Raw genomic sequence first — 13,854 nt, forward strand, 5'->3', positions numbered from 1 at the left:
AAATTTATATCTCTTATTATAATTTTGAAAATGTTTTTTTTCAACTTTGTTTCAATATGTCGAGCTTAACGCCAAGAACAAGAGATTTGACCCTATAACTTTTAAATTAACAAAATCATAACTTGACCGATTAAACTATCCCTTAAAATTTATATATAATAATATAGTAAAACCCATTCGTATAAACTTTAGAAAACGTAACGTAGCCCTGCGATCCTCTTCTCTAAGACATAGTCACAACAAAACCATAAGAGATTATATTTGTTAAATAGTTATTTATTTTCACTTGATAAAATCGAGGCATTGAAGTCTTTACACGGATCTCCGTAAAGCCTCCAATGGAATATATGTGCTCAGATTTCATCTGCTACCTTTCATCATTGTCATTTCTGTAGATTTATCATCAGTTGCGAATTAGATCTCCTTCGCATCAAAATTTACAGGCGAGAGTTCGAACCACGGCAGAATCATTGGGGGTCTCGAAGCATGCGTTCTCTTTCGATCTTGACACGATCTGCTGCACAAGGTCCTCCAATGTTTATTCTTCTTGTTGCTTGTAGAATTGATCCGTGAGTTTGTGATTTTTCAAAACTTATGGAAGGTTGGACGCATAGTATTTTCTTGTGCTGTTGGTTTGCTTGGTTAACTAAGCCGCTTGCAATTCTGGGCCATGCTTTAAATACTGGATTTGTTGAGATGAATTAAGTAGAAAGTTGGGAATACTCTGCATTTATACGATAGTTTTTGGGTTTTACTGGGTTTTGAAGTTTTCAATCTGGGTGTAAGTTTAACGAGCTAGCATTGCTCCATGGAACTTAGTAGATGGGGTTTTATATGATTTAATGAATTGCAAAACTTATCTGTGGAGTTGATTGAGGAACCTGCTTTGGATATGGAGGTCCCAGATGGGGTTTTATATGATTTAATGAATTGCAAGACTTATATGTGGAGTTGATTGAGGACCCTGCTCTGGATATGCAGGTCCCATGGTGTTGGCCTGAGAATTGCTTAACGAGCGCTTGTGGGATCCAGGTTCCATTTTTTCTGTATGCTCTTTGGGTCTCCTCCTCTGAGATCGTTGTCTTTGTAATGCTTTCATTGTTTCTGTGTGCTTTTTGGATCTCCTCTTTTGAGATTGTTGTCTAATTGGAATGTTATTAAAATAAAAGTGGCATATCCATTGTTGAGAATTTCGTTCCATGTTAAACCTTAATATTGCTATCTATGGCCATCCACAGTGTTGGATTCTGTCTGTAAGTGCATTTTCATGTTCTGCGGCCTGACAGGGTTTGGACTCATGTCTACCGGATGGTAAAAACATTAGGAAAAGCTGTTTCAGTTCTCTCTACCTCCTATTACATTAGTGAGCATTATGTTTCTGTTTGTCAAGAATACACGTTTAGCAGAGCATGATGTGCATGTCAATGATGATGCCTTTAGGAGATGATGTGAAATTTTGTGATCATAAAAAATTGTAGGTAGCAGACCTCCCAAACCATAGAGAGAAGATGTGTGCCTAATAATCATGGAGTAAAGTTTGAGCCATGATATTTGCCAGATCAAAATCAAAATCAATCGTGTTTAGACAATTTTAAGGTGTTTATGAGCTATTGTGATCTATGTTAATACCGAATCAAACTATTCCCTGAGCAGTATTTGCGGCACAAGCTGTCTCACATTTAGTAAATCAAGACTTGATTGTTAAACTCAACAATTAATATGTTAGCTTTGGGTGATTGACGATCTTCATGATGGCAGTTTTATTTTTCTCAGGTGATTTCTTGTCGGTGATTCATCCTTTAGCCAAACATAATTTTGTGCCACTACATGAAAGCTAAAAACTGCAATAGAATCCCATTTGAATTGGATGAGAGAGGAATATGAGTGGAAACGGCAACCTTGTAGAATACTTATGTGAAAAGTGCCCATATGTTTAACCCATCGAAAATAGTTGGGGCATTGAGATGACAGATTTGTTAGTTGTAGAGAAGAACAGCAGTTCAGATGAAAATTATCTCAGTTGTTTTAGCTTCGATCTTTGTTTATTCAAGGAGGTAGCAAAGACTAAGTATTTTCTGGGAGAGATCAATGTTCTTCAAATCGAGGTGCACAATTTTGATGAAACTGCTAAACCAAGTCTTAAAATATGGCAGAAAAAGCTTAACACGCCTAATCAATGATTTTAGCTTGAGTGAATGATACATTTTTGCTAAGGCCATGACAGAGGAGTTCAACACTCAACATCTCCAACATCGGGGTGCATAAAGGACTGGTGATTTTGATTAAATGCCAATGCTATCCCCTCAAGGCTCATATACGATAGAATCCGATGAAAATGCTGCAGTCCTGCCAAGTCTGAAATCCTAAAAACTATTAATTCTGCTGAATTTTTAATGGGATATGAAATTCTACTTTCTCCATATGAAGTCCGATGAGGTTGGTGCCACTCTCAAAAATCCTGAAACAATTAATGGTAATGTTAAAATTTTGAGTAAAATGATATCATTTACTTTATAAATTTAAAATTACCATTAATTGCCAGCATTTTTGTTCAATTCTAGTGAAAATTGAATCCAAACAAGTCAAAATAGGCAGATTTAGTGTTGGAAATGCATCCCGCTGACATTGGTATGGCCTGGAAATGCATTTCTATCCATACGAAATGAAGTGACTCATGCTTGAAAACTGTGGGCATATTATGCAGTATCACAAGTTGAAGAAGAGAAGTGGCAGTGAAGAAGCTTTCTGTTTGATTTTGGCAAGTATAATGTTAGACTGAAATAAGGCAGCTTTGTTGGTGAAGGTGAGTGTTGATTCTGGAAAATGTGGAAAAGCAGCAGGATGCACAGCCATTACCTTTAAAGAGTTGCAAAACATTATAGAATGCACTGCTTAAGTCACAACTCTCCCAGTTTTGCTTCTCGGTTGGCTATAAAGTTTTATTTCTAACTAGTAAAAGGTCATTCCATTAGGTGCGTTTTTATTGAAAGTTGAAATATGTGAAAATAATTCTCACTTGTATTTCGATTACCTTGTGTGCAAGCAAATGGAAAGTGTAGATGTTTCCATGTATTATTACAAATTAATCTCTACTTCTTGATAATTAAGTTATTGGCTGATTGTAATTATTTAAAGATGAAAAATTTAGTCGTTTCCTTTGTATTGATTTTTTGTTTTAAACTTCTTTTGTCTCTCTGCTTTTATGTATTGCAGATTAAAGGGAGAGATTCTTCAGCATTCTCACGCATCCTTATAGTGCTCCTGTTTTTGGGAGCTGGAATATTATACACCATGGTTGGACAAGAAATTTCGTGTTGGACCTTATAAACGGGTTCTGCATGAAGTCTAGAAGCTAAGAGCTGAAAGCAGAAGGTGATAGAGTATCTTGAAGAAAAGGGATGTTTTCATTGTTCTATGGATTGTGGAAGTACCTCTTCAGTAAAACTGAATTTCATGTTCTTATTCTCGGCATCGATAAAGCTGGCAAAACTGTACATTTTCCTTCTTTCTAATTAATTCAATTTTAGACTCCATTTCTAGTGATGTGGGTGCCTTAACAAACACCCTGGTTATGTGTTTTGGTTAAAGATCCATATCCACTGGTAAAAGGTTCCGCTGAGTTGCATTTGAACTCAATGATAGGATTCCAGACAAGATTCTATTGATCTTACTGTTTTGCCCAGTAGATTAGGAGTAATATATTGATGATGTTCCTTTTTAATTTTTTGTTATCTTAAATTGCTTTGTCCAGTTTAAGAACTTCTGATTAAGGCTATGTTCTTATTTTATGGTTTATGGATGTTTGTCTTGGATTGTGTTCATGTTTTGATGACAGACATTGCTGGAAAAGCTGAAAACAATGTATTCAGATTCTGAAGGACTCCCACCAGATCGAATTGTTCCAACTGTTGGACTCAACATTGGTCGTACAGAGGCTTTGAAATCAAAGCTTGTATTTTGGGACTTAGGAGGTCAGGTATGTTTAAAATCTTTTATATAAATTCACCTGGAAGTTAATATAATAACTTCAATCTTTAAACAAGCAATGAAGAATATATTTAAGAATAATTGTAAAAAGAGTTTGCTGATGAAGTGTGTTTTCCTAGCTTATTTTTCATGTAACACTTACAATACCGTTCTTAGTTTTTAACTCGAACCGTCTCTTTCAGTGAGATTTTTATCTTGTAACTGGCAGCACATATATCTATTTTTGAATAATTGTAACTATGTCACCAATTCTCTATATTTTGGTTCCTAGGTGTGCATGAAAGGAGGATTTTACTTCCATTGTTGCACTCTTATCAAATTAAGTAACTTATGTATTATATTTTGTTTTTCTGGTTCCATTGCTCTACTATTCAATGGAAGTGGTCTAGAAGTTAGTCCATTCTTCAAATAATGGAAATTTGTTTCCAACATTTAGCTACAGTGGACTTCCATGGGAGTCCTTGACGTCCATCTCTTGTAGTACCATGTCAAGTAATCAATGTTTCATCTTTCACTTGACAGATAGGCCTACGTACAATTTGGGAAAAATACTATGAAGAGGCACATGCAGTAATATATGTTGTTGATGCAGCATGCCAGTCACGTTTTGAAGATACAAAGTCTGCTTTAGGTGAGAGTCAGAGTTCATTAATCCTTTTTTACAGGTTTATCGTTTTCTTGTTCTTTTTTTTTTCAAAAGCCACACTCTAGTATTGGGGTGCTGACTATGGCATGATATGAGTCCTAAATGAGATACCTATTGGCATTTGTATGGTTTGGGATGGTTCATGGCTAGCCTTTAACATTTTTGTTTTGTTATTTGACCTATTCTGTGTAACTAAGCAGAAAAGGTACTGAGGCATGAAGATCTGCAAGGTGCTCCAATTTTGATCTATGCAAATAAGCAGGTCTGTGAGATATTCCAATTTATATTTGTTTTGCAATTCATGCTTTCCATTATCTATGTTCCCATTTAACTTTAATTGAAGTGTAAGATTAAGTATCTTTATTTTACTAATACATTACCATCTGAATGTGATATATAATTTCCTCTGGCTGGAATCAATGAGCAGTACTTGCAACTTCTCAGTTAGACTTTGCTATAGAAGATATAGCAGATGTTCATATAAAATTATAGTTTTGGTTTAGTGTTCTGTAATAGGGGGATGATGTCTTCATGCAGTTAGGTAGGTTAACCTTGTGATATTGGGCTAAGAGGAGATTATGAATCCTCATACTTTCAGGAATATAGGGTTTGCACGCTCACCAGACTCAAGAAGTGTTAGCTTCATCCATATGGTAGACTGAGAGTGGAGATTCACTTGCCAGAAAGCTCAGCTACTTGGTAGTTCATTTATAAATGCTAACAGATGACTGGTGATACAGCAGTAGTAAAGTGAGACTTATGGCTTAAATATAACTCTGAACCTATTTGGTGCACACATTCTCTCCATGGACAGGAGGCATGCTGGTACAGACATCTCAGACAGATAAAGCTTCTGGACCTATGCTCCCGATAGTCTTCCTTTGTGAGAAGATGAATGATAAAACTCCATTGATTCCACTCCACATACCTTGGAAACTTAAGATGATTACATTTTAGCTGGATAGTTTTCAAGAACTGCCTTAATCGTAGTGCTTTCATTTTAGTGCCACTCTTGAGACATGCAGTTGAGGTATGCTTGAGTTGTGTTGGAGTATCATGGCAGCAGTTCATTTAATATGCCAAAGATGGAGTCACCATATTAAAGCTGCACTCCCTTATCTTCATTGGCCACCACTTAGTTCATTTAATCATATGGATCATCCATGAGTGCATATGTGGCAAGGGTATGGGGCTCCCTTTTCCTATTCATGTGATGGCTAGGCTATCATTCAATATCAAATGCATTTGACATGGCATATGGAGCTGTGTAGTACTGTATAGAGCTCAAATGATGACATCATCAAAGCCATGGGTCTTCATGGACCAATCATTGGATGGAGGGGCTCATACATGTTTGGACATTGGGTTTGATTAAGCTAGTTGTTGCATGGAGCATCCACTTATGGATGGTTTTAGCGATTAGTGGAGCAATCTCTCTAGATTGTGGACATTCTAGAGGTCAAAGTCAATTGACTATATTAAGGAGGTTGTTAGCTTTTTGCCTATCTTAAGAAATTGTGCATAACTAACTCACTATTTTAGTATATTTAAATCTTTCTCATAGTGTTAGTTAAGATAAAAATAGTATTGTATTGGTTTCCTTGTGGTGGATGACTATTTTATTGTTTCATTTAGGAAAGTAAAGGGAATCTCAACAAATTATTGTACTTTTAGTAAGAAGTTTGTTGAGATCTGAAATGTACTATCTTATTGTCATTTCTTGGAGAATTAATGGGTCTAGGAAAACAATTAATCCTCACTTCATATGGAGAAAGTAGAATTTAATATCCCATTCAATATTAAGTAGATTTTATAGTTTTTAGGGTTTCAAGACTGGTGGGATTGCAACATTTTCATTGGATTCTATCATATATGAGGGTATGGGATTAGCATTTAATTGAAAGTTCCAAATTCCAATCCCTTTATGTACCTTGATGTTTGTGGTGTTGATTGTTGAACTCCTTTATCACGGTCTTAGCAAAATTGTACCCTTCACTCAAACCAAAATCATTGATTAGGCATGTTAAGCTTTTTCTACCATATTTTAAGGCTTGGATTAGGCATGTTAAGCTTTTTCTACCATATTTTAAGGTAGTGATGATTCATGTTCCTAGAGGATTGAGGTAGAGGCAAGTCTATACAAGAGGCGAATGATGAAGGATGATACTAATGATAAGGATCTCGATATAAGTAATGGTGGAACATTGTTTGTCATATAAGCAATGAGGATCATTGCTAGATGGTTGAGGCTTGAATGATTAATCATTAATATACTATGGATGACATTTCTAACTTCATAATAATGTAGGATTCATCTACAAGTAGCACAAATATGCATGTTGTAATATATTCTACAATTAATTTGGCATTCTCCATGTTTTTTTAATATAAATGCATTATAGCACACACACACACACACACACTAGATGGTTGAGGCTTGAATGATTAATCATTAATATACTATGAATGGATTTTCTAACTTCATAATAATGTAGGATTCATCTACAAGTAGCACAAATATTCATGTTTATAATATATTCTACAACTAATTTGGCATTCTCCATGTTTTTTGAATATAAATGCATTATAACACACACAAACATACATATGAAATAGATGCTTCGGAGACATGCCACTCCCAAGGTTTTTTGGAAAATGACACCTTTGACACTCTCACTCTGCTCCATGCTCTGGAAACCTTGGTATATTGTAAAAGGAATTGAACACAACCTATATAAGGGTTTTCTCTTTCCATTTGTAAGGTATGAGCTAAGTCATTGCATTCGTGTTTGTGTTTGATTTCGGTGACTTTGAAGTTCGCAAAAAGTTCGACACAAAATTTTGGCGATAGAGTTCGACATATTAAAAATTTGAATACATATATTTTGAAGAATTCATTTTCAGGAGACCGGCTAGTAGTAAAACCAAGAACGCCATATGTCAGTAAACAAAGCATTGAATAAAAATAGTGCACTAGGGTCATGCCACTACTTTGTTATACCCAAAGGTGTAAACTATCTCCTGGCCTTTTTATTATTTGTGAGTCATCACCACTTCTTTGAATTGTTGAAAACTGCACACATCCACATCTTCATTGAACGGTCCAATATATTTTTATACACAACTGGCAACTTCATATATTTCCCACCTAACTTTCTCACCTAACTTGGATTTTCCTGTCACTGTTTATTTGTTGGGCTTGACCGCATTGTTAGTAATGCTGGTTGCAATTTTTGTGTAATTATTGTTTTGGCATGATCTTCGTAAAAAACAAAACATGATTGCATATCAGTGGTTAGGAAACGAGAGCCAAATTGATCAATCGAATCAATAAATAGTGTATGATGTTTACTTTTTTTCTGTATAGCGAGCCGATGCTGTAGCCTGTTTGCGTTTGTGTTTTCCATGAATCACAGTTGCAAGCTAAGTCAACTTGTGTAATGCATTTGCCGTTGCTGTGTGGATGTGGTCGAGAATGGAGTGCGAGGTTGCGAGCGTGCGCACTGCAGTGTAGATTTAGGGTTTTGACTTTTTAATTTTTTATTTAATTATCAACCGCTGAGATTTACTGAACAGGAAGCCAAACTTAATTGATTTTAACACATTTTTTTTTATTTTGTTCATGTTCAAAATTGTGTTCGAGTTCAGCTCAAGGCTTGTGTTTGTGATCGCCTTGGTATTCGATGAATTGAAACGAATAAATTCGGCTAGTGTTAAAATTCGACGAACTTCAAACTTCAAGCATTTTGTTCACCGAACATGGTGACTTAGGGTATGAGTTGAAAGTGATTCCAAGCTTTGGAATAAAATTTGCTTTATCTTTGTCTAGGCTATTGTAGAATGGATGTACGACTTTGTTGATGTGTAGTGGAAATTCTTGGTGCATATTGTTAAGCTTAAATTGTAGGTTTGGATTTTTAGAGTCAATTTGGCAGCCATAGAGGAGTAGTATTGTTACTGTCAGGCCAGGCAGTAACTCTTCAAAACAAATTGATTTGTATATCATTCCTTCAGGTTGGTCTTTATTATATACATGAGGGAGAGACTATTCACTTCATCTCCCGATGACTGTTCATATTACTTACTATTTATTTACATTATATTCACCAAATCCTGATGATTAGGTGTCAACATTCCCCCCCTTAATCTGAAGGGATGTTGGTGAGTCCAAGCATCATTCTGAATCGTTCAAGCTTTTCTCTTCCAAGTGCTTTGGTGAAGATGTCTGCAATTTGCTCATTAGTGGAACAATGACGAAAATGGATTGTTTTGGCCTCAACATGATGTCAAATAAGGTATTGATGTGCTTTGTTTGATCATGGAACTTTGGGTTCTTAGCCAACTTTATTGCAGAGGTATTGTCAATCATCAGTGGAGTTGATTGTACTTGTTTTACCTGTAAATCTTCAAGAATTTTCCTGAGCCACACAATTTCTTTTGTTGCTTCCGCTGCTACCACGTATTGTGCTTCTGTTGTGGAATCTGCTGGAACTGATTGTTTGCGTGATCTCTAGGAGACAGCTCCTGATGCAAGACTCATAGCATATCCTGAAGTAGATACCCCAGTTTCTTTGTCTCCATCGAAGTCTGAATCAGATTATTCAATCAAGCTGAAGTCGTCCACCTGTGTATACTTGATTCCAAAGTCTTGAGTTCCCTTCAAGTACCTTAGAACTCTTTTTACAGCAGACCAATGTCCCTCACAAGGCTTTTGCATAAACCTGGAGAGGATTCCAACAGCGAATGAAATGTCTGGTCTAGTAGTAGTTAGGTAGTTGAGACTTCCTATAAGCTGTCTATACTTGTTGCATCCTCAAATTCTTTTTCTTCAATAGATGTGAGCTTTAAGTTTAGTTCCATTGGAGTAGTAAGAGGATTGCATTCTGTCATGCCAAACCTGTTCAACAGATCTCCAATGTATTTCTTTTGAGAAAGAAATATGGACTTCGGATGTTGGGTTACTTCAATACCAAGATAGTAATGAACATAGCCCAAATCAGTGATTTCAAAACTTTTCCCCAATTCCTTCTTTATGGATGCAATGTAGCTTTCATTGTTCCCTGTCATCAAAAGATCATCTACATATACCACAAGATATACAACTGTTTTGCCGACTTTCTTGACAAATAAAGTTGCATCATCAAGATCATAATGTTTGAAATTGAGTTTCAGAAGATGCTCAATTAGTTTTTCATACCAGGCTCGCGGTGCTTGTTTGAGGCCATACAAGGACTTCACAAATTTGCATACTTTATGTTCATGTCCTTTCATAGCAAATCCTTCAGGTTGGGACATAAAAACATTCTCTTTTAGATCTCCATTCAAAAAAGCAGTTTTTACATCCATTTGATGGACTTTCCAACCGTTCTGAGCTATACTAGGGAAAAGAGTGTCCGGATGGTAGCCCATTTTGCTGTGGGGGCAAAAGTCTCCTCATAATCGACCCCTTCCTTCTGTGCAAAACCTTTTGCCACAAGCCTAGCTTTGTGCTTGTCAAGTGAGCCATTAGCTTTATACTTGTTTTTGTAGACCCACTTGCAGCCAATTGGTTTGGTTCCTAATGGAGGATCAACCAGCTTCCAAGTGCCGTTCTTTATGAGGGCATCATACTCGTTTGGCATCGCTTCTTTCCATTCATCATGAGAAGCAACTTCTTTGAAGGAAGTTGGTTCAAAATCTGTAGACAAGTTCAATTCACAATCATAAGAAACATCCATATCAACAGGGGAATTAGAGTCATCTACATCACCTCCATTTTGCCAGTTTGAATTTCTAGTTCCTGTCTTTCCAACCTCACCAGGATGAACACTTTCAAGTGTCTTTGTCAGCCACTTTGGGGGACCTTTCTCAGATGGTCCAGGCTGCTCCGCTGATTGAGTTGGGACCGAATCAAGATTGAGTCTCCCAATTCTATCAATCACATCACTTAAAGCATCAGCTGTTGTTGGAGTTTCATGCAGGGGAGAGTGTTCTTCAGAAGAAGATTCCACATGTTGATCTAGTATAGGAATCCCCCCTTCAAGATGTGGAATTTGATTATCAAATTCTTGAAATGATTTTGCTTTTGCGAATCTATCCAAGCGATCAAGTTGCCGCTCAACAACATTGTCAGTTTTAGATGATTCAAGAAAAATTACATCTCTAGATACAACAAACTTTTTATTTACGTCATCATAGAGACGGTATGCTTTGGAGGTGTTTGAATACCCCAGGAAGATACATTTATGACTTCTAGCACCAAGTTTGTTTCTATGTACCTTTGGTATCAAGGCATAACAGGTGGAACCAAAGACGCTGAGATGCTTTACCGAAGGAACATGTCCATAGCACATTTCATATGGAGTCTTGTTTCTAATAGCATTAGATGGACATCTATTCTTTATATATGCAGCACATAGAACAGCATCAACCCAAAACATTATCTTTACATTTTTGAAGAAGAGAATGGATCGTACCATATTTAAGATTGCCCTATTCATTCTTTCAGCTACACCATTCTGTTGAGGATTATAAGGCACAGTTGTTTGATGTTTGATCCCATGTTGGCGAAGATAGTTTTCAAATTCATTTGATGTGTATTCTTTTCCATTATCAGTGTGAATAGACCCAATATGAGATTGTGCATCATTTTAAATCCATTTATGAAAGTTCTTGAATGTTTGAAAAGCATCAGATTTGTTCTTCAATAAATAAACCCAACACATTCTGGTGTAGTCATCAATAAATGTCATCATATATTTATTTCCATTTGCAGAGGAACATGCATTGGATCACATAAATCTGAATGAATGGGTTCAAGTTTTCTATGTGCTCTTGAATGTGAATCATGAAAAGACTGTTTGCTATGCTTTCTTAGAATGCAAGCATCACATTGCTTAAGTTTCCTAGGAATTGTAAGCAAACCAGCAACACCATTTTTCTTCAACAAGCGGAGGCTGTCATAGTTCAAATGTCCAAATCTAGCATGCCATAATAAACTTGATGGAAGTGTACCTTCTTCATAATGAGAATTGTATGAGAAATGTTGTGCACGAGTAGAGGTTCCTTGCAGCTTGAGAAGCCTTTCTTCTTCTATTCCCCTCATGACAAGTGAGTGGTCAGATGCTTTTCTTACCTCAAGCTTGCCATCAAACATATGAATGGAGTGACCTTGCTGGCGGATGTGGACCAAGGACAGCAAGTTTCTCTTGAGCTGTGGGAGATATAGAACATGATGCAGAAGAAAGTCTGGAAGACCAGGCAATTTAAGCCTGATTGTGCCAAGCCCTGATGGCTTGATTTTTGATTGGTTTGCAAAGTATACTGCTCCATCAACATTGTCAGTAAATTCTTCAAAAAAATCTTTTCTGAGTCATGTGGCAGGTTGCCCCTGAATCAAGCAACCAATCATTTTTCCAAGAAGCAAGTGAAGCATTAAATAAATCTTCATTTACTCCAATATTACATTGTGCCACAACATAGTGAGCGGATTCAGGTGCTTTACCTTTGTTTGTATCATCAGTTTTACCTTTTTGTTGGTTTCTTTGCTGCTCAATTTTGTCCCATGGTAACTTGCATGTAGAGGCATCATGTGATCCATTTCTTTTGCAGCGTATGCAGTGCAAATCTGCCTTTTCTCCTTGAGAGTGTCTACCCCCCTGCCTCTGAAATATCTTCCTCTTCCTCTTCAACCACCTCTTCCTCTTGAAGAATCTTGAGTAGGATGCTTTTCTTTATGAGCAAGGCACACAGCCTCTTCAGAAGATTCAGGGGTTGTCTTCTTTCCAAAAGCTTTCTCTCTTTCAGCAAATTTTTTCACAAGAGAGTCAAAGGTAATGTCTTTAAGATTTCCATTTGCTTGCAATGACTCAAGATAATTGGAGTAAGTAGGATAAAGTGCCTTGAGAAAAGCGATAAGAGGAATATCCAAATCAATTTTAGTGGCTTGGATATCATGCATTATAGACTTTACTTCAGATGCAAGAGCAAGAGGATCATTATTTTGCAGTTCAAGAGTGAAGAGTTTAATCATGAGTTGAACAACTTCAAGTGCAGAATGTGAGTCATAGAGTTCTTTAAGCTTTTGTAAGGCTTCGAAAGCAGTTGAAAATGGCGTAATATGGCGACTCACCTCTTCACTTACAGATGCTGCAATTAATGCATAGGCTTTGTTGTTCTTGTTTTCCCAAATGGCGAGCTCTTTGTCTGATGTAGGCTGTTCTGGCTGTTTGTCTCCGTCTCCAATGCACACTCCTTTCCACAACTCATTGAAAATGAGGGTGTGTTTTATCATCCGGGACCACTCAGGATAGTTTTCCTTGCCAGTGAGAACTATTCCCACAATGGATATGATTGAATGCATACTGTAACAAAAAAATTTCTGTTGCAAAACTTTTACTCTTAATGGGAAAAAATATAATTCTGATATGACTGGACAACAAACTCAACTTGACAGCAAATGTCAATACCCAAGACTGTAAATACACAAATCTGTACAACGCATTCAACACTTCATGCCACAGTGCTTTGACCCACGACCTAGTTTTTAAAAAACTCTATTCGACACATGGCATTCAACACATTTTACATGCCAAAAAACTTCAACGCATACACAAGTGGGGCAGCGTTACAATGATAGCAGCGTGAATACAATGAAATCACCAGCGTTACAATGAAATCACCATATCAGCGTAAATACAATGATAGCAAGTCGGACCAGCATTACAATGAAATCACCATATTAGCGTAAATACAATGATAGCAAGTCGGACCAGCGTTACAATGAAATCACCATATCCAGCAATATCTCGTCATGTAAAACCGATTTAAAATAAAAACCGTACCCCTAGATCTTTAGTCATAAATTCCGTGGATATAGAATTATGAGCTCCACACCACGAAATGGGCGAGAGGCTTCAAAAAATTGGCGTATGCGGTGCAGTCTGGATTGTCAAATTGCAGCTCCCTAGACGCCTAGAGAATGCAGCTCCGAAACTCTCACGGTCATGGAGATTAACACAGCGAAACACTTGCTCCCCGGTCGTGAGTTCGAATCCAACTGCGCAGGCGCATTCTATATCTGTCGTGAAATGTTCAGGGGCTTGGCATCGATTTCCAGATGGAGCTGAAGTTCCAGTCTCCTTCGGGAGAGAGTGTTGCCCAGGTGAGGAAGACAGGCGGTCAAGATCAACAGCGGAAAACCATGCAGCCAACCGTCCCGCCGCGCAGTAATGGTTTCTGAA

At 37.1% G+C, this 13,854-nt stretch overlaps 1 protein-coding gene across 3 annotated transcripts in view; it reads left to right on the forward strand.

The window, feature by feature from the left end:
• Positions 1-252: 252 nt before the first annotated feature.
• The window catches only part of LOC149219537 (uncharacterized), a 30,313-nt gene continuing 16,711 nt past the window's right edge, over positions 253-13,854 (forward strand). The window contains exons 1-6 of one of the 3 annotated variants that reach the window (XM_089384395.1): positions 253-526; positions 982-1,046; positions 3,214-3,491; positions 3,836-3,976; positions 4,510-4,618; positions 4,834-4,895. In XM_089384395.1, the coding sequence (XP_089240521.1) occupies positions 3,399-3,491; positions 3,836-3,976; positions 4,510-4,618; positions 4,834-4,895 (405 nt within the window). In that variant the 5' untranslated portion in view covers positions 253-526; positions 982-1,046; positions 3,214-3,398. The remainder of the gene's footprint in view (positions 527-981; positions 1,047-3,213; positions 3,492-3,835; positions 3,977-4,509; positions 4,619-4,833; positions 4,896-13,854) is intronic. The other 2 variants (XM_089384396.1, XM_089384394.1) reach the window with 2 other exon arrangements.

The sequence above is a fragment of the Pinus tabuliformis genome, chromosome Q (genome assembly GCF_031772625.1).
Source record: "Pinus tabuliformis cultivar Carrire ecotype Pingquan chromosome Q, CPIR1, whole genome shotgun sequence".
Lineage (NCBI taxonomy): Eukaryota > Viridiplantae > Streptophyta > Pinopsida > Pinales > Pinaceae > Pinus > Pinus tabuliformis.